Source organism: Pseudonaja textilis, chromosome 3, assembly GCF_049901715.1.
Source record: "Pseudonaja textilis isolate UNSWEBS1 chromosome 3, rPseTex1.2, whole genome shotgun sequence".
In the NCBI taxonomy this organism is placed as follows: Eukaryota; Metazoa; Chordata; class Lepidosauria; order Squamata; family Elapidae; genus Pseudonaja; species Pseudonaja textilis.
The window spans coordinates 55290894-55313178 of NC_141992.1; the positions used below are offsets into that span (position 1 = coordinate 55290894).

Genomic DNA, 22285 nt, shown 5'->3' on the forward strand with positions numbered 1-22285 from the left:
AGCCCATTTTTTTTGTTGCTAAATGAAACATTTGTTAAGTGAATTTTGCTCCATTTTAGGACTTTTTCTGCCACTGTTGTTAAATTAGTTACATGGTTATAGAGTGAATCTGGCTTCCCCATTGATGTTGCCTGTCCGAAGATCACAAAAGATGGGGACTCTGCAATCGTCATAAATGGGAATCAGTTGCCAAGCAATTTGTCACTGACTCAAATATTGAAACATACAACAGGGGATGCTGCTACGGTTATAAGTGTAAAAAATTGTCATGTGTCCTTTTTTTCAGTGCTGTTGTAACTTTGAACGGTCACTAAATGAACTGTTGTATATGCTACATTTCTAAACATTTTGAAAGGCAACCTGAAGTATAAAATTTAACAAAACTTATAGTCCAAAGTTAGGCAAAATTATTACTATAATAGTTTTCTGGAGTTCTTAATTTGAAATAATAAAAATAAAAATAAAACAGGAAGCTCCATGCTGAAAATAAATGTGCCAATCTCTCGCATCATATTTATTTATGTCTGAGCATAATGTAATTCCTATGGGCATTTAGAAAATAAAAATAATGAAAATAATGGCTGATTGCAGTCTTGTGATTTGTTTGAACTTGGCCCAGAAAAACAACCTAGGGAAGGATCCTGAGGTACTAGAGGAGGTAGGGGGAGGAACCTTACCAGTTTATTTTATGCCAAATATCTATGTTGAATAACCATCATAGCAAATATTTCATAAATAATCTTTCCCTACCATTTATTTAGTTATAACCCTCATTATATTTTCTCAGAATTCCAAGCACACCTCAACACCTTGCTTAATACTTCCAGTGGAGGTATTATTATGGAATTATTACTAGCCTTAATTGTGAAAATGAACTCCTTAGCATCGTGAAAATATGGATACTCATCCTCAAGATCAAATCCAGAAATAATGCAAACTTTAATTCTATATGTTCAGGGGAAGCATAGCACCATCCTTACATCCTAAAATATGATAAAGTACAAGCAATAACTACAGATTTACAGGTTGGTTAATTCTCTTATAATTGCATTGAGTTGGATGATACTATTTAGACCAGGGATGTCAAACATAAGGCCTGTGGGACAGATCTGGCCCATGGGGCCATCCTGGAAAATGTAAGGGGTTAGTCCGCATTACTTTGGCCCAGTCTACCCACATCATTTCAGCCCAGTCTACCCAGTGTGAAGAGGAAACATGCCAGCAGTTTGGGGAGTGGCATCAAGCTGGCCATGCCCACCCAGTCAGCCACTCCTCACCCCCGAGGTCAACCACAACCCTGATGAAGCCTTCAATGAAATTGAGTTTGACACCCCTGACCATGAAGTTCAACCCTTTGCTCAGGGCAGAAATAGAAATGAAAGCAACCCTACAAATATTTATCCAGACTTTGCTAAGATAGCTAGCAAATGAAAGAGAATCTAATGGTTACAGCTGGTATGAGGCCTTAGGAGATATTGAAAAGTTTTCTCTAGCATTTAGTATGAATCTAGAAACAATGGGCTGGTTTACTATGAATTCCATATACTACTGAAAAATGATGGAACCCTAAGGTTGTAACAGAAGTCCACACATCTTAAAAGCAAGCAAGAAAAATCCCAAACCTCAAGATCACAGATATCATTTGGAGTCTCTAGGCTTGCTTATACATATGCACTATGGTGTGTTTAAGCCCTCCCAATAATCAGCAGGAATCCTCCAGTGTGAAATGGTATACTCTGTTTGAAAGATTGAGTAGACTTTGGTTAATATATGAGCAGACGTGTGGGCAACAGCTGGATGGGACAAAGCAGTTTTACTGCAGTCCCATTTGCACACGGTTTTACAAAGCATCTTAGCCATGTCCCAGTTGTCAACCTTTTTTTCCTGCAGAATAATCCATCCTCATCAAATGGAAGATTTTCAATTCTAGATTTGGCCTCTAATGTCATTCCAGTGCAGCAGAGCTAGGCATGATAATGCAAGGCAACAGAACATGTTGTAACTTTGGCTGCCAAATCAGTTGCATGACGAACCATATTTAATTCCTACTTGGCAAAACCTACTGCTTCTATTTGAAAAACGTGGGCTATTTGTCTTTTGTTCTCTGACACATTAGAAGGAATGGAAATATCTTCTCTCACAAAAGAAACTATTTTGCTGGAAAGTTGGTAATACAGTACTGTATACGGAGAGAATTTCTGAAAAGTATACCGTGTTTTTCTGACTATAAGACGCACTCCCCTCCCCCCCAAAAAAGTGGGTGGAAATGTCTGTGAGTCTTATAGAACGAATACAGGCCTGTTTTTGGCCTCCCAAGCCCTCAGTGCATCCTGTTTTTGGCTCCCCGATGCTAGGGAGGGCAAAAATGGAACCCACAGAGGCCTCCAGAGGCCCAAAATGGGCCAGTTTTTAGCCTGCAGAGTGCTTCTGGACACAGGGGAGGGAAAAAACGGGATACATGAAGGCAAAAAACTATTTGTTTTCTTCCTCTAAATCTAGGTGCATCTTATGGTCCGGTGCGTCTTATAGTCCAAAAAATACAGTAAGTTGCATCTGTGACTATCTGATTTTCTGCCTTCTTTGTTCAAGGATGAAAAAAATGTTGATAAAAGAAATCTTTGATATCTCCACTATAATGAAGATAAAAATATCTTTTTTATTTTACATTATAAAGATTTTACATTATAAAAATTTTGGTTTTAGGATTGGTGAAGTGCTAATAACTTGAAATAACTGGTATATCAAGCATAGGTTTGACAAGCTTATAAAATCTGTAGACCAAAAGTCTGTTCCATCCTATCAATTAATTCACAGTAGGAATTAAGGACTTCTTAAAAAAGAAATGGGTTCTTGTCTTCAACTTGAGTACCAAGCAATGATGATGAAGAAATCAAGGGAAATCAAGAAAGTGAATAATTTAAAAATAGTCTGAGCACATTGACTGGGCTGGAGGGAGGGGGGTGTCCCTTGATTCAATTTTGAGGCAAATAAGACCACACTTAGAACACTGCATCCAGTTTTGGTCACCATATTATAAAAAAGATGTTGAAACTCTAGAAAGAGTGCAGAAAACAGCAACAAAGATGGCTAGGGGCCTGGAGGCTAAAACATATAAAGAATAGTTGCAGGAATTGGGTATGTCTAGTCTAGTGAGAAGAAAGAGTAGGGTAACATAATAGCAACGTTCCAATACTTGAGGGGCTGCTACAAAGAAGAGAGGGTCAACCTGTATTCCAAAGCACCAGAAGGCAAGACAAGAAACAATGGATGGAAACTAATCAAGGACTAAAGAAGAAATTTCCTGACAGTGGGAACTGTTTTCTAACCAGTGGAACAGCTTGCCTTCAGAAGTTGTGGGTGCTCCATCACTGGAGGTTTTTAAGAAGAAACTAGACAGCCATTGTCTGAAACAGTATAAGGTCTCCTGCTTGAGCAGGGGTTTGGACTAGAAGATCTGCAAGGTCCCTTCCAATTCTTATTTTATTAATAGGCCATTTTACCAATTTGTTCATTAGAGGAGCTGAGGCCTTTGGAAAATCAGTTGGATGCTTGATTCCGATCTGTTGATGAGCACTCTTTGACTATTGCTTTCAAGACAATTTGAGCTCATCTAACTACTGCCATCCAGTGGTATTTGCTCACTAATCACAGTGCCATGGGGTATTTTGATCAAGATATGTTGTGTTGTATACAGCATTCTCACAACATAAGGAACTAATTAAAGAAATTATATATAAAGAATTTAATAAAGTAAGATTAATTTTTAAAAATGTGTACTTGACATTCCATAGTGATTTTTAGTAATGTATATTTTGTCAAAGTACAGATCAATTACTTTATTACAATGATGATTTTGTTCATGTATGAATACTGGACTATCTGTAACTCTGAATCTTGTTTCTCATTTTGGTAGCCTACAGCATTTACATTATGTATCTGTCAAGCCAAAGCTGCAATCCTGTTCTTTCAACAAGTTCTTCACAATTGCTTAGTATAATACACCTTTTTATCTTAAAGAAGACTAAGCAAAAATAAGAGTTAAGTGTTGTAGCTTAATTATCTACTAATCTTTTGTCCATCTCCATTAAACAATCAGCATGCTGTTTCTCTCCAGTTCTTTTTATTTTAAGCACAACTGAAGAGTATCTTTCTGATAATCTCTACTCATTACCAATCAGGGCTGTCTGTATTTCCTTTTCACAGATGACCTGTTTCACTTACCACCTCTTATATACATCCATTTATATTTTCAGATTTTCATTAAATGTTCTATATGTAGTTATCTTCTACTGTCCTGTATTTTTTTCCTCTTTGAAAATATTTCTGATTGTGTTTTAGAGCCACTTGAGCAACTTTTTCCCATTAGGTTATGCTACCATGGAATCCTACTCTATATACTCTTGAGTGTATTAAAATCTGCTTTCTTGAAGTCCAAATTATATTGATTATTCTCAGCTTTGTTTCCTTCCATTAATAACTCCAGAATTGTATAGCCATTCTCCATTGTGGTGGATATCATTCAGGATTGGGTGATCAGTCTCTGCTTGCTGATTGGACTGGGTCTGTCAAAACTTTGAGGACACTCCCTCTGCTATTAGGGACCTCCCCAGAAATTGACTCAGTCAGCTAGCTGGACGATGTGTTAATTTCTTCTCCTAAACAACCAAAATTGAATTGAATTGAATTTTGACAAACAAAGAAAAAAATCACCAATCCTGAATACTATCTCAAAGAGGAACCGGTCTACCAGTTTGACAGCTGTCACAGACAGTGTGGTCAGGGGCTTCAGCCCAGGCCGCCAGACAATGGATTGGCTGCGCGCCGATCTATATCGTACTGAGGTACCTTTCGCGGGAGGTGTGTAGAAACACCATCCACACTGCTTCCCTGCGCTTTGGCATGGCAAGGCTTTCAGTGGCTTTAATCAGCCATTGCAGACGCCTGTTTAACAGCGGCAGCGTTAAAGGGGCAGAAGACTGCAGTGAAGGCAAGAATCTCCTTGTAGAGTGACAGGTAAGGTAGGGAGAGTAGCTTTAGAGTACTTAAGGTTAGTAAAGGCTGCAGAGCAACTGGTGGAGCCTCCGGAATAAAAACCTTGGAATTAAAGATGGCGGAGTCAAATGCTAGCTGCGATGTCATGAGAGGCGAGGAGACGGCTCGCTGGCCATCACGCTCTCTAAACCCAGCAGCCCCAGACCAAACAGCTCCCTATTATAGCCCCAAGCCAAAGGACAAGATTGCAGGGGCTCGAAAGAGCTCCAAGGCAGCTGAGCGGGAGGAGCGCTGAAGAGACAAGGCTCTAGATAAGAGTTGTAGGCTCGGGGAAAAGAAGCGGCCCAAATTTCGGAAGAAATGGCGTCCATTTTAGTTTCCCGCCTAAATCAGGAGCGACCATTATTAACAGGAGATAGGCATCTGCAAACTGACAGGAGTGCAATAACAGAAGTGGCCACAGGGGGAGCTGAAGAGCAGCAGGACTCTATCGAGGCTTCAAAGATTAGAAATTTTTTCTCTGTCTGCCCAGCAACAGAGCAACTGACAGTTTCTGATCAGAGACACAGAAGGGCTTCAGAAGCCACATTCACCCCCATGTCAGATGGAATTAGGTCAGTCAGGAGGCAGGAGCCTGAGTACCATGTTAATATGCAAGCTATGTTAAATGAGGCAGTAAGACAAGGGGTGTCAGCTGTCTTGAGACAGACTAGGAGATCATCCTCAGAGGCTTCTGTCCCTTCATCCAGACACAGCAGGAGACACAGGTCTCATCATAAAGATGATTTTTCCCTGCATTCAGAATCAGGCTCATATGTTCCTGCTGAAAGCTCCCACTCTATCACATCTGAAAGTGGGCAACTGATGGACAGAAACTACTCTGATGATGAAGGCCTCAATGATGCTGACCAAGTCTCTATACCAGGTCTGTTCCAACAAGCCATCTTCAAGGCGAAAAAAGCCACAGGGCGAGCCTTGGTTCCTGAACCACAGGAGGTACTAAACTACTGACCCTTCTGAGGACCCCAATGACCCACTATTTTCAGAAAAAACAGTAACAGCAGGTGTCATCCTTGTGCCAAAGATGTTCACCACTGTCATCCAAAGGCAGTGGTCATCCCTTGGGTCGGGTCCAAATAAGAAGATGTTCAGCGTGGGAGGAGATCTAGCCAAAGCCCAGGAAGTGCCCGATGTCGATGCCCCAGTTGCGGCCCTGTAAGCCACCACTGAAATCCCTGGGGAGCCTGAGGACTCGCTGAAGGCGGAAACGTTGCAGAGAACACCCGTCAGCAGCATGGGGAGTAAGGGCCTCCTTCTTTAACAGGGCCTCTCTTATCTAGCTCCAGGAGCTGCAAGAGAGAATTCCACTGGACGATGTCAGATCACACCAACATGTGAACAAGTTATTAAAAGCAGTGGAATTTTCAGCTGATGCCACCAGCCAGATTTGGTACAATCTGGTGCAGCCAGATTTGCATCTAGGGCAATAGGGGGAACTGTTACCTCTCATCGCCTGCTCTGGCTAAGGCAATGGCAGGCTGACATTAGACATAAGTGGAGGTTGGCCACTGTCCTCTTTAAGGGGGACAAGTTATTTGGAGAGGCTCTGGACAAGGTTCTGGTGGACTCCAAGGACAAGGGGAAGGTCTTGCCTTCCAGGTCCAGAAGGGGGGACTTCAGACCAACACCCTATGTCAGACGCTCCTTCTATATTCATATATTAACATAATTTCTATTCATTATGGATCCCTGCATATTATTAATGACAATTGCAGTGTTCTGGGATCATGTGATCATATTTTGCAATCTTCTGACATCTGACAAGTAAAGTTAATGGGGAAGCCAGATGCACTTACCAGTAATAATCACATTATTAAGTTAAAAACTGTAGTGATTGGCTTAACAACTGTGGCAGAAAAAGGCAAAAAATGGGACAAAACACCCGTAACAAATGTCTTGCTTAGAAACGGAAGTTTTGGGCTCAATTGTGATCATAAGTCGAGGGCCACCTGTACAATTTTTTGTTCTGTATTCTGGAAGAGACATCAACCTTTCACATCCATTTCAAATTTTCAATTGCCACCATAATAAAGTGGTGTTTTGGCCTATCATATAACAGTAAAAATATATTCATTCCATATTGGCCTAAATACATAAGTCATGTCTCTGTCCTGTATTGAACTGTATTGCAGCATCAGTCTAACTAAATTAACAGGAGGCAGGGTCCTCTTGGGTTTTGTTCATGGCTCTGATAAAGGAATGAGATCCCTTGGGCTATGAATAAACTATTAAGGTTAGTTCCCCCATTAATAAGAAGATAAAAGATAGGCCTTCTCCCAGGATTAGTTGAAGCAGATCTCAATGGAGTAGCATGGAAGGCTCACTACTGAATGTCATTCAGGATACCCAGCTGTCTCTTTTTTCTTCACCAAGCAATTCCATATTATCACTGAAGCAAGGGAATGCAACTTCACCCTTTAATCAGATTTCCTCACGCAGCTGTGGTTGCAATTATTTTGATCAAGAACTATTAGGCCCAAATCCTGAAGGGAGCAAAGCATCACACCACGGTCAAGTAAGATTCACCTCTTGAAATTCCATTCACAGAGACCAAACACCAAAAGCTATTGATTGTGAAAATACTTTCAGCTAATTAAGTTTTAAATACTATGAGTGCCACATAAAGCAAATAGCATTATTAAGATTATATCCCATATTCAGATATCTAATATAGTTTATTACTAAATATTTAATATTTGGCATGTATATTATCTATTATCTTCCATGCAGTATTCTTAATGTAACACTGAAGACAGTCTCCAGTAAAAGAATTCCCCCTACATATACCTCCTCATGGCTTTTGGCAAGAGTCAAACACCTTTGACATGAACAGCTGGAAATGACAGATCAATGGTTCGATATTCACAACAGCATGTCACTGATGTGACAGCAAATGTTATTCTAATGAAGCTGTAATCATAGTCAAATTATGTGGTTCAATACACAAGAAGAAGAAGGGGGAAGTGAAAAATAAGATCAGGGGTCAGGAACGAAAGGTTATTCTGCTTACCTCAAGCACTTGCTGGAGACTAGGCTGTCCATCCACCATGGCCTGAATAATTCCAGTCAGCTAAAACAAAAGAAACACATATTAGTTGAAAACTAAATAGCCATAGAAAAAGAATAGCTCACTTCCATCCCTCCCAACTCCCTTTTTCATTACTATTGCTGCTTTCACTGCTCTTTTAAAATACTAAATACTAATGCTAAAACATTATAGGAAACATCAAAGAGCAAACAACAAAGAGAAGGAAGAATACAAAAAAGTAAATAAATGCCATCTTTCGTTTTATTTACTGCAGTTCTTAAACACAAACAGAACATAATTAATCATTGGGGCTGATGAGAATAGAACTTTGCAAGTCAGATGGATCAGCAAATTTCTTTCACTTAAAGCTTACATTTAGATCATTGGCCAGAACCATTATATTTCTACAGTTACCTCTTTTCATCTTGTTGTACACAAAAATCTTAAAACAAACCAACTGTTTGCATGCTGAACTGGGAGAATCCATTTTCTTTCATTCTAGGAGTTAGGCTAAATGCCTATTATACTCCTTTCCAGAGCTACAAAGATCATCTGATAAAATATGTTGAGTTCCTCTCCCAGTATGTCTTTGTTGTAGAACTACTGTTTCTGACTGCTGATAATTTAAGGACAATTTGAGCTTTATTCCAAAATCTAAGAATTCTAAAAATATCACTATAAATATCTATTTTTTGCAAACTAAATATTATGAGGTCAAAACATTCTATTTTTTTAACTATTTTGATAATTCTGCTGCTATAAGTACGGTAAACTTTTGATGCATTATTTCATAATATATGTATTTTACATAATATAAGTCTAAATAATTCACAATATTTTCCAGTTTCTTATGAGCCACTTTGCCATAATTTGGCATTGCCAAAACTTTAGATAAAGCCTATTTTTCTTCAACCATTGCGATGTCAAACGTATTGCATTGTATATATCAGTCTGAATTTGGAAATTCCATGACCTTTTTACATATTAACTCTGGAGTACTCTTTCAATATGAGGGCCCAGATTGCTGGGGGCAATATGTTGATTCTGTAAACCACTTAGAGAGAACTGTAAAGCACTGTGAGGTGGTATTTAAGTTTCAATGCTATTATATGGTCATACTAATATTCTGGGGCATCAATTCCAACATATCATTTTGCCATGCAATCATGTCTGGACAATATTGCTGCCACCACTTTTTAGGTGGTCAGGAGTCTTGGTCTTTCTCCTTGTATAATCTATATTTGCTGTTTCCTGTTTTTTAAATGTTGTTTTAAGAAAACAATACCCCAACCGATCCAATCAAGGAACTACCAAATCTGGCAAATAAGCTCAAAGTAAATAACAGCCCAATTGATGCGAAGTATTTGCTGGCTTCCTGTTCTGAGACATATAGCACCACCAGTTTTATACAGGCAAGATGCACTATAGTGACAGAATACAGAAAAATTGTGAACAACTCACTCCTACCAGGGCATGCTGATCTTCCTCATTTTTCAGCAAGAAGACTCGTATTCAAAAAGCCCCCATTGGCATCTTCCTAACACCTTTAACATCAATTCACAATGGAAAGCCAAATGGGTCGCTAAATTCCCAGTTACAGGAAGATATATAAATGACCCCACAAAAATGGTGCCAAACTTTGAACTACCACATCAGCAATGGAAATCCTGAATAGGATTTGTAACTCACATAGCGTCTCCCAGGAGTCTGTATAAATGGATTATAGTATCATCCCTCAGTGTGACTGCATGGTGCCACATCAAACTGTAGATCACATTGTAACTGGCTGTAAATTGAGGGTATATACCAGTCCAGTATCTGATTTTTTAAAAATATAAACGATGCTGTGCTTCAATGGTTAGAGGCCTAGACACTGATATTTGATATAGATTTTTTTTAACATTTATATTTTATTGGGTTTCTAAACTAGTTTAAATGTTCATTTATATTGCTAGTTAGTCCATGTATGATATTCCATATGTGAGAGGGAGGGAGAGGGACCACCAAGACCATGCCCACCAACACTGACAGACCAGGCCATTAGTATATAAAATGACAGAAAACCTAATGTTAAGTGCAAGAAATCAGGAATCCAGACATTTCAAATGAATATAGGTTTACTGTGTGCTCTGTGTTCTCTACAAGAATCTGAACTATTAAAAGTCAAATTGACAGTAGATAAGGGTCAAGGGAATTGAGGGTAGGCTGAACTTAGCTCAAGACTTATGATGCATTTGATTCTCCCTTGGGCTCAGTGTGATCATCTCCTATAACCTACTCCTTACCAGTATTGATGATGTTACCTAGTCTGGTAATGAAACATCTGCATGAAAACAATTAAGCTTAGATAGTAATAAGGAACCACCAGTTCAGCCCTGAGCTACAAATACTCTCTTCCATTAATCATATGTCCATTAGAAACACATACACATAAGCACTTGAATAATGTTTGTAATATATAATTATATATATAGAACTATTTATTGTTCTAACAAAGGGGAGGGCAATTAATTTTCCCAAGGGTCACGTGAGAAACTGTGACTGTTGTGGAGGGCCAAACCAATAGGCTGCTCTGCTCAATGTTAATTTCATCACATCATAGAAAGCATTATATAATGCATGGTTTTGATTAGCTGCTACTGATAAGAATACATGTTATATTTTATTTACATTTTATTTCTAATTTAGATTGATCTCTTTTCTGGTTTAATATATCCATTAGATTGGGGATAGGAACTATTTTATCCGAACTCTAGTGTAACATGTTTTTGAAATAAACAATAATTTTTATTCCTTTCAGCCTGTGCTACACTGAAAATATAAAAGATTAATGGTATATGTTCACATTTATGTTTCTCTCCTTCCATGCAAAGACAGAGGTTCTTTTCACTTAGCTTTGACAGCAGTTAAGAAAGCAAGTTTGACATTCTTTCATACATGGATATATTATGGAAAAAAGATAGTATCTTTCCTGCTCCCCCTGTTGGAATAGTACTTCTAGCCTCATGTGTGATAAAAGAAGCACCATTACAAAACCTAGATCCACCTTCTAGTTCAAGTTCAGTCCAGAAAAATACAGTACTTAATCCTGCAGGGATGAGGCTATACTTTTTCAAATAATTGAAGAAAGTTAGACAATAGAGTACAATTGGTAAATTTGCCATGGCAGTTATGCCTAATGGAAAAAGAAAAGATAGAGAAGAACAGAGAACCAAGCAATCTCCAAGACAATAACAACAAAATAGATTTTCCAATGGTGTTTATCTAATACACCCTCGTATTCCAAGACAGTTTCCTGATAACAATAAGCACTTGTCTCTGGCATGCCATCAGATAAACAGACCTGGTCTTTCTATGCAAACAAAGAGATCTATAAAGCTGACTTCTGTAAGTAGAAGGGCAGAGGCAAAACCTTTTCCTAGCATTTAATAACACCAGTCCTATTGAAGAAACCTATGCAGAGCAAGGAGAGAAAGGGAGGTTACTGTAAACATCTATTTACACAGGAAGCCAAAATCTTACAGGAACACAAAGAAAATATGTACAAGGAAGAGGAAACGAAATATTGTGGTTTTGCTTTGGAACTAAACTAATTGCAGATATGGATAGTCCTCGACTTTCAACTGTTTGTTTAGTGACCATTCAAAGTTTCAAACTGACTTATGACCATTTGCTCTAACCCGGCTTCCAAACACGACAAGCCCTTTGTATTTAACGAAACATTCCCTTTATCAGGAGCGCCAGCAGCTGCTCTCTCACAGCAGGCTACGAAATCTCTAAATCCTGTGGAAAGTGACGCTCATTCCCTTTCCCCCTGAAATAGCCCCAACACGTGAGGAGTCTCTTTCTCTCTCTCTTCTCACACTTGCAAAGGAAGTCCTGGAAGGTGTTCTCCCTTTCTTCCAACAGCAGACGCACCCACGCATGCTCAGAAAGTGCTGCAGATTCCAAGAAGAATTATTATAATTTCCAGACAGGATTCAGAAATGCATGGTCAGTGGCTGACCGATAGGAGACTAATAGTTGTCTGCCACACCTAGTCACCTCTGCCCCTGCCTTTTATCCCTAGAGCTAGGGTGGGGCTTCACTAGCAGCGGTGGCTCTCCCATCCCAAGGACTGGCCCATAGATTCCCGCTGCTTTTCTCTTCTCTGCCTTCTGCATATCCACACGTCAGGCACTAGACCCAGCTGTTCCTCCTCTTCCTCATCAGCCACCTCCAGACCTGACTCTCCATCTGAGGGCTGATGGACGGCCCAGGCTCCGCCTTTGTCTCTATCTCTGACAGCTCCATTCTCTCTTCTCCCTTGCAACTGTCAGATTGCCTTGATACTGGCCCTGACTCCCACACTGCCTCATCTGATATGGTTGCCAGAGGGGCCAGCGGCCGACAGGCCACAACACCATTTTTCACATTTACGACCTTTCCAGAATCCCCATGGTCACATGATCAAAATTCAGATCCTTGGCAACTGGTTCATATTTATGTCTGTTGCACTGTCCTGGAGTCATGGGATTCCCTTTTTTGATCTTCTGACAACGAAAATCAGTGGGGAAGCCAGATATGGTGGCCCCATTTTTCACATCTACAGCTTCCATAACAAATGCAGGTTGTCTCAATTTCTATTCTTTCTTTCCTCCTTTACAACATGGTTTTGGAATATGGGATATTTCTCCCCCCACTTATCAAATTATTCATAGATGATCATGAAAAACAGGCACATCTATCGCTTCAGTATTGTCTTGTTCACAGATGTAAGCAGCATCAGGAAACTAACTGAAAAAATTGGAATAATACACTGCTCGAAAAAAAAAAGGGAACACAAAAATAAGACATCCTAGATCTGAATGAATGAAATATTCTTATTAAATACTTTGTTCATTACATAGTTGAATTAGCTGACAACAAAATCACACAAAAATTATCAATAGAAATCAAATTTAGCAACCCATGGAGGTCTGGATTTGGAGTTACACTCAAAATTAAAGTGGAAAAAAACTTTGATGTAATGTCCTTAAAAAAAGGCAAAATGAGGCTCAGTAGTGTGTGTGGCCTCCACATGCCTGTATGACCTCCCTACAACACCTGGACATGCTCCTGATGAGGTGGCGGATGTTCTCCTGAGGGATCTCCTCCCACACCTGGACTAAAGCATCCCCCAACTCCTGGACAGTCTGTGGTGCAACATGGCGTTGGTGGATGGAGCGAGACATGATGTCCCAGATGTGCTCAATTGGATTCAGGTCTGGGGAACGGGCGGGCCAGTCCATAGCATCAATGCCTTCGTCTTGCAGGAACTGCTGACACACTCCACCCACATGAGGTCTAGCATTGTCTTGCATTAGGAGGAACCCAGCATATGGTTTCACAAGGGGTCTGAGGGGTTAGGGGTCTGTCACATGTGCTCAGTGTGAACCTGCTTTCATCTATGAAGAGCACAGGGCGCCAGTGGTGAATTTGCCAATCTTGTTCTCTGGCAAATGCCAAAAGTCCTGCACGGTGTTGGGCTGTAAGCACAACCCCCACCTGTGGACATCAGGCCCTCATACGACCCTCATGGAGTCTGTTTCTGATCGTTTGAGCAGCCACATGCACATTTGTGGCCCGCTGGAGGTCATTTTGCAGGGCTCTGGCAGTGCTCCTCCTGTCCCTCCTTGCACAAAGGCGGAGGTAGCGGTCCTGATGCTGGATTGTTGCCCTCCTACAGCCTCCTCCACGTCTCCTGGTGTACTGGCCTGTCTCCTGGTAGCGCCTCCATGCTCTGGACACTACGCTGACAGACACAGCAAACCTTCTTGTCACAGCTCACATTGATGTGCCATCCTGGATGAGCTGCACTACCTGAGCCACTTGTGTGGGTTGTAGACTCTGTCTCATGCTACCACTAGAGTTAAAGCACCGCCAGTATTCAAAAGTGACCAAACCATCAGCCAAAAAGCATAGGAACTGAGAAGCGGTCTGTGGTCACCACCTGCAGAACCACTCCTTTATTGGGGATGTCTTGCTACCTGCCTATGCTTTCCACCTGTTGTCTATTCCATTTGCACAACAGCATGTGAAATTGATTGTCAATCAGTGTTGCTATCTAAGTAGACAGTTTGATTTCACAGAAGTGTGATTGACTTGGAGTTACATTGTGTTGTTTAAGTGTTCCCTTTATTTTTTTGATCAGTGTATGTTGAATGCAGATAATGGGGCATGCGAAGTTGAATTTGACTATGTAACACAGGGATCTTCAAACTTGACAGCTTTAAGACTTGTGGGCTTCAATTCCCAGAAGTTCTCCTCCAGTCATGTTAGCTCAGGAATTCTGAAACTTGAAGTCCACAAGTCTTAAACTTGCCAAGTTTGAAGACCCTTGATGTAACATATAATTCCAGTCTTGCAAAGACAAGTTCAGTCTTTTAATTCCTAAGTTTCAACTTTGTTAAAATCATAGTTGTTTAAACCACTGAAAATATACTGGAGTCTAGATACCCAATTATATATTTTTACTATAACCAAAACAATGAAGAAACTTAATCATTTTTATGAGCAGATAAAAGAACTACCAGAATTTCAGATCCTCCTAGAGAAACTGCAAGGCAACATTAAACTCTTAGAAGAAAAAGAGCTTTACCTCGGTGCAGAAAGGTGTGAGCTGAGGATGCACCACTGGCTGCACATACATGTGGAAAGTGGATTCAATCTCCATTGTCCTGCCATTCAGCTTCAGGATGGGGAATTCAATTATCTCCTACAAAAAAAAAACATATTAGCCTAATTTAAATAAACACCTAGTCTCGGTATGAATCTCATACTATATTCAACTATGGTATGTTAATTCACCAGCAGAAGAGATTTAAGTGATAAAAGAGAGAAGACTGGAGAGACCTAGAGAGGAAGAAAATAAAACTCTTATACAATCTCATTCAATATTCATCCTACGAAGATGGGCAAGTGTCAATTTTAAAATGAACAAATTTAAGAAGGTATCAAAATCACCCACCAGTCCAAAGTATGTATTTCCATCATAACATAGAGCTCTGGTTTGCAAAGCTACCAAAATATTGCTGCAGTATATGCGGATACCAAAAGAAAAATTAAGCATGCAAATTAAATTTTTATTAACTATAGCAAATAAACTTACTGTAATTATTAATTGATCTAGCATTATCCAATACATAAATCTGTAAACATTTAAGAGGCTCCAGCTCTTACAATCTAATTCAAACTTTTCTGCCTCAGGAACCCTTCCCACTTTTAAAAAGTATGATGACCTCAGAATAACTTTTGCTTGCATGAATGATATTTATCAATATGTACCATACAAGTAGTCTTCACTTAAAAACCACAATTTGAATCAATAGCTTGGTTGCTAAGTGGAAAATCACACAAGAGATTTACGAACTTACTTCCCTTTGATCCTTAAGTAAAGGCCATGGTCATTAAGTGAAACATCTTGTGACCACAGCTTATTTTACTTCTCTATTAACTCTCTTCTTACAAGATAATTATGAAGCACGCAAATTGCAATTATGTCTCCACAGGACACTGCAAAGATTGCAAAAGTAAGGATAATAGTGACTTTTTTTATACCATCAAAACTTCAAAATGAGGCAACTGGTAAGTAATGATTACCTTGTTGAAAATTAAAACTGACAAATTCACTGCCACTCTTGTTTTCAGAATTCTTCTATAGGATTTTAATTCTCTTATTTTTCAACATAGGGTGAAAAATAATTTTGATTTTGTGGACCTCTGAAACGGTCTTGGAGACCACAGGCATCCTCAGATCACAATTTCAGAAACATTGTACTAAGAAAGACGAAGAGGAGAGATATGTGCACATATTTAAAACTTAAAATATGCTGATATCGTGTTCATTCTGTAACACTTGAAGAGAAACTCAGAATAAACATGAGTGTAATGTTCTTCCTACAGTTCTTTCTGTACATTACTTTGAACATAACTATTTTGAAACATAGTTACCCTGATACAAAAAAAAAGAAATATCAAAAATTCAAGTAGTTGAATCATCAAAAATATTTTTAAAAATTATATGGGCTTGTTAATAAGAAGTTTAAACAAATCCAGTTATGATGGGTCTGGCCATTATTAAAATATACACATGAAATTGAAATTAGAGTGGAAAAAACCACCCAAGGAATAAAAACAATAAAATCCTTTGTCTCCTTCTCCCTACTCCACCCCCTCCTGAGTTTAATGTAAGAGGAGTGACAATTTGCTTAGTGTCTTTAAAGGATAATTTGTCTGTGTTATTTAATAGAGAAACATGATGCTGGGGCTCTAGAGTGCAAATGAGCTTATTGAGTGATAACCAAGCATCCGGCCTCTCAAATCACTTGTGGAGGGAAGAGAAAATAAAAAAAATTGCTTTTTAATATTCAAAAACAGTTTGCAAAATTTAATCAAAGCAGAGCAAAAGCTAACATTTTTACCACTTTGACGTTTTTATTAGTGCTTTCATAAATTTTTAAAACATGAATAGAATTAGTTTAAAAACAACAACAAAACTGCCTGAAAACATCTGGAAGAGGAGAAAAAAATAAGCTTTAAAAAAGAAACTCCTCTGCCAAGCAACATTTGCATTTTAAGAATCCAAATCCTATAGCAGAATGGAATGGATTCATGCTTTGGGTTCTGACTATGTAATGATCTACACTGTAGACCACTACTATATAACCTATATGTTCAGACACCATCCTTTTTAAAAGCATAGTTTGTTGCTTGTAACCAGGTTAACATAAAACTACATTATAATGGCTGAATTCCCATTATGAATTATGGACTAAACTATAAATAATCACACACAACTTATTGTGGTACTTTAGCTGTAAGTTGACCATTGGAATTATGTGGGATGGATGTCCAATATAAGATACATTCACAAATATATCTAATTCATGAAGCTTAACGTATCTATGTCTGCATACAGTGAAGTATGAAGTGAGATACATCAGAGTTTTGTCGTGAGCCCAGAGCTCTTCAACACTTTTATACTTATGACTCAGACAAGGGAATAAAGAGATGGTCAGCAAATTTACAAATAAACACAAAGCAGGGAAGAACTGCTAATTCCTCAGTTAACTGGCTCAAAGTTCCAAAGGGTGTTGATATACTTGAAATATTATATCTTCTCCCATAAAGGTTGAGAAATATAGGGTTCTGTTCTTAGGGAGGAAAAAAAATAGGTGTACAAGTACAAGGCAGGCATTTCCTGGCTCATCAGCAGTACTTGTAAAAAGTACTTGGGTGGACCAGATTAAGCATGAACCAGCAGTGTACTACAACTGCCAAAAGAACAAGTTCCTTTTGGGGCAACATCAACAGGAAGCCTAAAGAGAGAGAAAGGGGTTTTGAAAGAAATAAAATATTGTTTGGGAAGTAGGAAAAAAGGCTAAATAAGAAGCCTCTAGTAAAGTGAACAGAATTAAGAATAAACATGAAGAAAACATTTCGGATAAAACTAACAAATGTGGGAAAGAATCTGTTAGACAATTATATGAGAATACTAGTGATATGTCAGAGTGAAATTGAAATAAACATTATATAGTAAATTGTACTGTCCAAGGAAAACCACAGACAAAATGAAAGATATAAATGTTCTAATTATGTTTTAAAATGCTATTATTTCATTATATAAGGGGAAACTTTTAAAACTACAAATTTATTAAATCTCCCTGAGGATGTACTTGATGGAATTCTAACAGAAAAAGTACACCAATTGGCAATGAACAAAATTTGGGAATTGCAGAGTTGCTTTATGCCAGACAGGTGTGGTTTGGGCCAATTTTTTTTTTCAGCACAACACTGGAAATGTATGATTACAATAAAGAAAATGTATTGTATACAGTATTTTTTTAAATTAGAGCAATTGTATGATAAACTCAATAGGTAGGTGTAAATTGTAAGAATATGAAAGTGAAGATCACATACCAAATGCTATGCAGGTAGTGGAAAAGAGCACCTTGATTTAAAAACTTCCATTTACCAATCTTCAAATGTAATGGGAAAAATTCCATTCAGATATGGAATATTGTTAAGTTAGTAACACAGCTGTAAAGTGAATTGGGCATCCCCATTGACTTTGCTGATGTAGAAGATCGCAAACGATAATCACATGAACCCGGGACACTGTAATTGTTATAAATATGAGTCAGTTGCTAAACGTCTGAAATTTTATCATGTGACCATGGGCTGCTGCAATGACCATACGTGTGAAAAAGTTATAAGTCACTTTTTTCAGTGCCATTTTAACTTCAAACGGTCATTAAATGAACTGTTATAAGTTGAGGACTACCTGTATAAAGAACAGTGGACTGGTCAAGAGAAGGGAAAAGACAGAAAATCATGGATGAATAGAAATGATAAAATACTCAAACAGGAGCATTGAAAAGTTTTAAAACAACATATAAATTAATGGTTATAATGCACAGGTATCAAACTCGATTGCGTCATGGGCTGGATCGTAATGTATCATGATGTTTTTTGTCTTTACAGAGCAGGGGTAGGTGTGGCCTGCACGTGACATATTCAGCCCCGCAGGCCACCAGTTTGACAGGCTGTTATAATGGAAGGAAAATGGTTTGTAAAGAAAGAAAAGTATGAGGTGTTTCCTTTGTCTTTTCTCTTACCTTTTACTATTAATTTCTTTTACTAACTGCTGTTTACTCTTTTCCTCCTCTTTGCATTACACTGTGTATCCCATAAGGCTATACAATGGGGATGGGTGGATGGATGAATGGATGATGGATGGATCGACTGAATTCAAAAGCAAACCAATCCAGATCACACTGACATAATATGATCATATCAAGTAGTTCCTATTAATTTTACTAACTATTAAAAAACCATCTGAAGTTTTTGAATTGTTACGTCTGAATACTTTTAGGTCCATACACACAATTAACATATCGCTTATCAAAATTAAAAATGTAGACATTAAGTGGAGCATTACATCATATAATTATGAGCATTACCACTGATTTACAGAAAAAATAGCCATTCAAGCATTCAGCACTAATTATATGAATGAGAAGGCAAGATCCAAATTTCTCAAGACCAAGGTATCAGTTATGTCAATAGCCAACAACTGCTTACTTTGAAAGGTCACAAAGCATGGATCAGAGAATCCACTGAAACATGGGAAATACAGGAAAACAAAACAATAAACTGCTATAGGGAGGTTTAGATAAGAGAGAACTGCATTCTCCAATGATTTAGGACAAAAAAAACCTGTTTAATATGTCTTCATTCTAGTTTGGAATAAATGTATTCTTATTCTTATCTAGCTGTATCATGTTGCCTATATAAAAGAATTCAGGCCAATTTGAGTCTAGCGGGTTAGTAAAATGGAAAATCAGGGAACAGGATTTACTGCTTAGTCCCGATTTGGGATTCCACTGAATGCTTCTTTTTACTGACAGCTTTGCTATGAAATATTATTTATGATACTGACATCAAAAATATTTTGTCCCTCATATGATGACATTTAGTAGTATCTGAATGGAACATGTGATATAGCTCAAGGAATTTTCCTCAAGGGGGTAAAATTCTCTACGACATAGTCTTTAACAATCTTGCTATATATCTATTGTGTGCAATCAGTTCTCATATAATATACATCAGTTTATGCAAAAGATTTACCAGTTTTGAAGTTTTTCTTTAAACTATTACCAGCATACTTTCAACTCTTTCTCCTCCTTACCATATCAACTCTGTATTACTCTTGCTAAGCAGCTTTACATTAGGAAAACAAATGAATCCATACATGAAAGAAGACAACGAATGAAACATGCAAAAACACCCTCAACAGAGGGCTAGAATAAACCAGCAGATAAAATAAAGTAGTGAAATGAATAATTCTGAGCATTTTATGACTATCCAAATTATGAAAGCTACCGGGCTAAAAAAGCCCTCTGTTCTAAGAAATCCAGTACCTTGGGGGAAAAGATCAACTGCTTTATTTTCTATCACTCTCATTATTTCTTGGCTTTCCTGTTCAGTTTTTCAAAATGAAAAGAAAAGGCCTTCCCAAAAGGTTGATGTCCCAGGACTCCCATGGGGACAGACGGAAAGACAATTTTTTCCTTCCATCTTCAGCAATATTTGCAACAGATACAAGCCCTATAAAATCAGAATCATTGCTCACTAACAATGTTAACTAGCCTTGCAATGAAATGTAACCTACAACACTCTGTGGTATTTTCCATTTAAGCTTCCATTTGGAGAGCAGAAGCATTTGGGCAGCCCGCCGTCCATCCAGCTAATAAAGACAAGTGTTGGGACCTTTAAAGCTGCCATTCATCTTATGCCTTTATTAAATTCAATTTTCTAAAACCCATGATACATCATGAAATTAGGAGCTGACATTCCTGCAGAAACAAAAATATCTATCAAACATAAAGAGGAAAAAAGCGTTCCATTACCCAGAATTTATGGCTTATAGCCAATGTGTTCCCACTTTTTTACAAGCATAAGGTTTGCTTTAGATATTCCAAATGTTATTACAGACCTACAATTTCATTAGAAGCTATTATAAAATGCTAAGCACTTACATACATAGCCAAACAAGCTGAATTTTGGAGCACACGGATGTAAACTGACAATCTACCCATTTTAAAGTACTACAATGGATTTATATTGTCAGTCAAATTCAAGAAATGGATGGAAGAGAGGGCTTTCTAATAAGGGAGAGAGTCTGAATGTCCACATATAGACATTCTGATGAGTGAAAATACTCATGAAAAGGGTGTTGTGAAAAATTCTAGTTAAAAACATCTGATGCAAATACAGCAAAAAAAAAAAAGAATTTGAGACAATTTAAAAATTAAAATCATAGACGTGAAAAGGTGAAAGGGACCAGTGAAACCATTAAATTTTTCCCAAAGAAGCCAAAAATACATTTATTTTTCTATCAACCCAAATTTCTCTTTTTTAACCATTTTTTAAAATGTGCCCTTCAGCTATACAGTAGTTCATTTCATGCTTTTATCAGATAATCCATCAGAAAAATATTAATATGTTTTTCTGCCCACACTTATCACATGTGAATAATATATTTTCTTGGATTCTTGGATCCTTCTGAAATTCTTGACTTAAGAAACTCCATGTACTTTTCAACTATATATCCTAAAAAATAAATTCAATACATTCATTCATTCATTCATTCATTCATTCATTCATTTATTTATTTATTTAGTCGGGTGATTATTAGATAACAGGCATAAGTATAAACATGGTTATGAATACATGAAATGGATATGAATAAGGAAAAAAAGAAACAATAGGACAGGGATGGTAGGCACGTTGGTGCGCTTATGCATGCCCCCTACAGACCTCTTAAGAAAGGGGTGGGGTCAATAGTAGACAGTCTAAGGTTAAAGTTTTTGGGGTTTGGGGAAGAAACCACAGAGTCAGGTAGAGTATTCCAGACATTGACCACTCTGTTGCTGAAGTTGTATTTCCTGCAATCAAGCTTGGTGTGGTTTACCTTGAGTTTGTATCTATTGTGTGCTCTTGTATTGTTGTGGTGGAAGCTGAAGTATTCATTGGCAGGTAGGACATTGCAATATATAACTTTATGTACTATATGTTTTTTATATTTTATGTACTTAGATCGGATCGAAGGCGGCGTTGTTCTAGGTTGTCTAGGTCTAAAATTTCAAGTCTGGTGGCATAAGGTATTCTGCTACGAGTAGAGGAGTGGAGAACTCTTCTTGTGAAATATTTCTGGACTTTCTCAACTGTATTAATATCAGATACGTAATGCGGGTTCCAGACTGATGAGCTGTATTCAAGTATTGGTCTAGCAAATGTTTTGTATGCTCTAGTTAGTAGTGTGATATTACCGAAGAAAAAGCTATGCAGGATTAGGTTAACAACTCTTAATGCCTTTTTGGCTATGTAGTTACAGTGGGCTCTAGCACTTAGATCATTTGAGGTGAGTATTCCAAGGTCCTTGACAGAGTTTGGATCATCAACAAGGTCTTGACTATTCAGCCTGTATTTTATTTCCTGATTTTTTTTGCCAATATGTAAGACAGAGCATTTATTTGTTGAGATTTGACGTTGCCGTTTGTTTGACCATTTTGACACATAGTCAAGGTCTTTTTGAAGGGTAGCAGTATTGTCTGTGGTGTTGAATAGCTTTACATCATCAGCAAAAAGAACACAGTTGCTCTTAATATGATCACAGAGGTC

The 22285-nt window shown here is 38.0% G+C and overlaps 1 protein-coding gene across 3 annotated transcripts in view; it reads right to left on the minus strand.

Moving 5' to 3' along the window:
• Positions 1-22285, minus strand: part of ERI3 (ERI1 exoribonuclease family member 3) — a 218555-nt gene that overhangs the window by 171702 nt on the left and 24568 nt on the right. For all 3 annotated transcript variants that reach the window (XM_026707006.2, XM_087929797.1, XM_087929795.1), the window contains exons 3-4: positions 14700-14816; positions 8063-8122 (exon numbers count right to left, since the gene is read on the minus strand). In XM_026707006.2, the coding sequence (XP_026562791.1) occupies positions 8063-8122; positions 14700-14816 (177 nt within the window). The remainder of the gene's footprint in view (positions 1-8062; positions 8123-14699; positions 14817-22285) is intronic.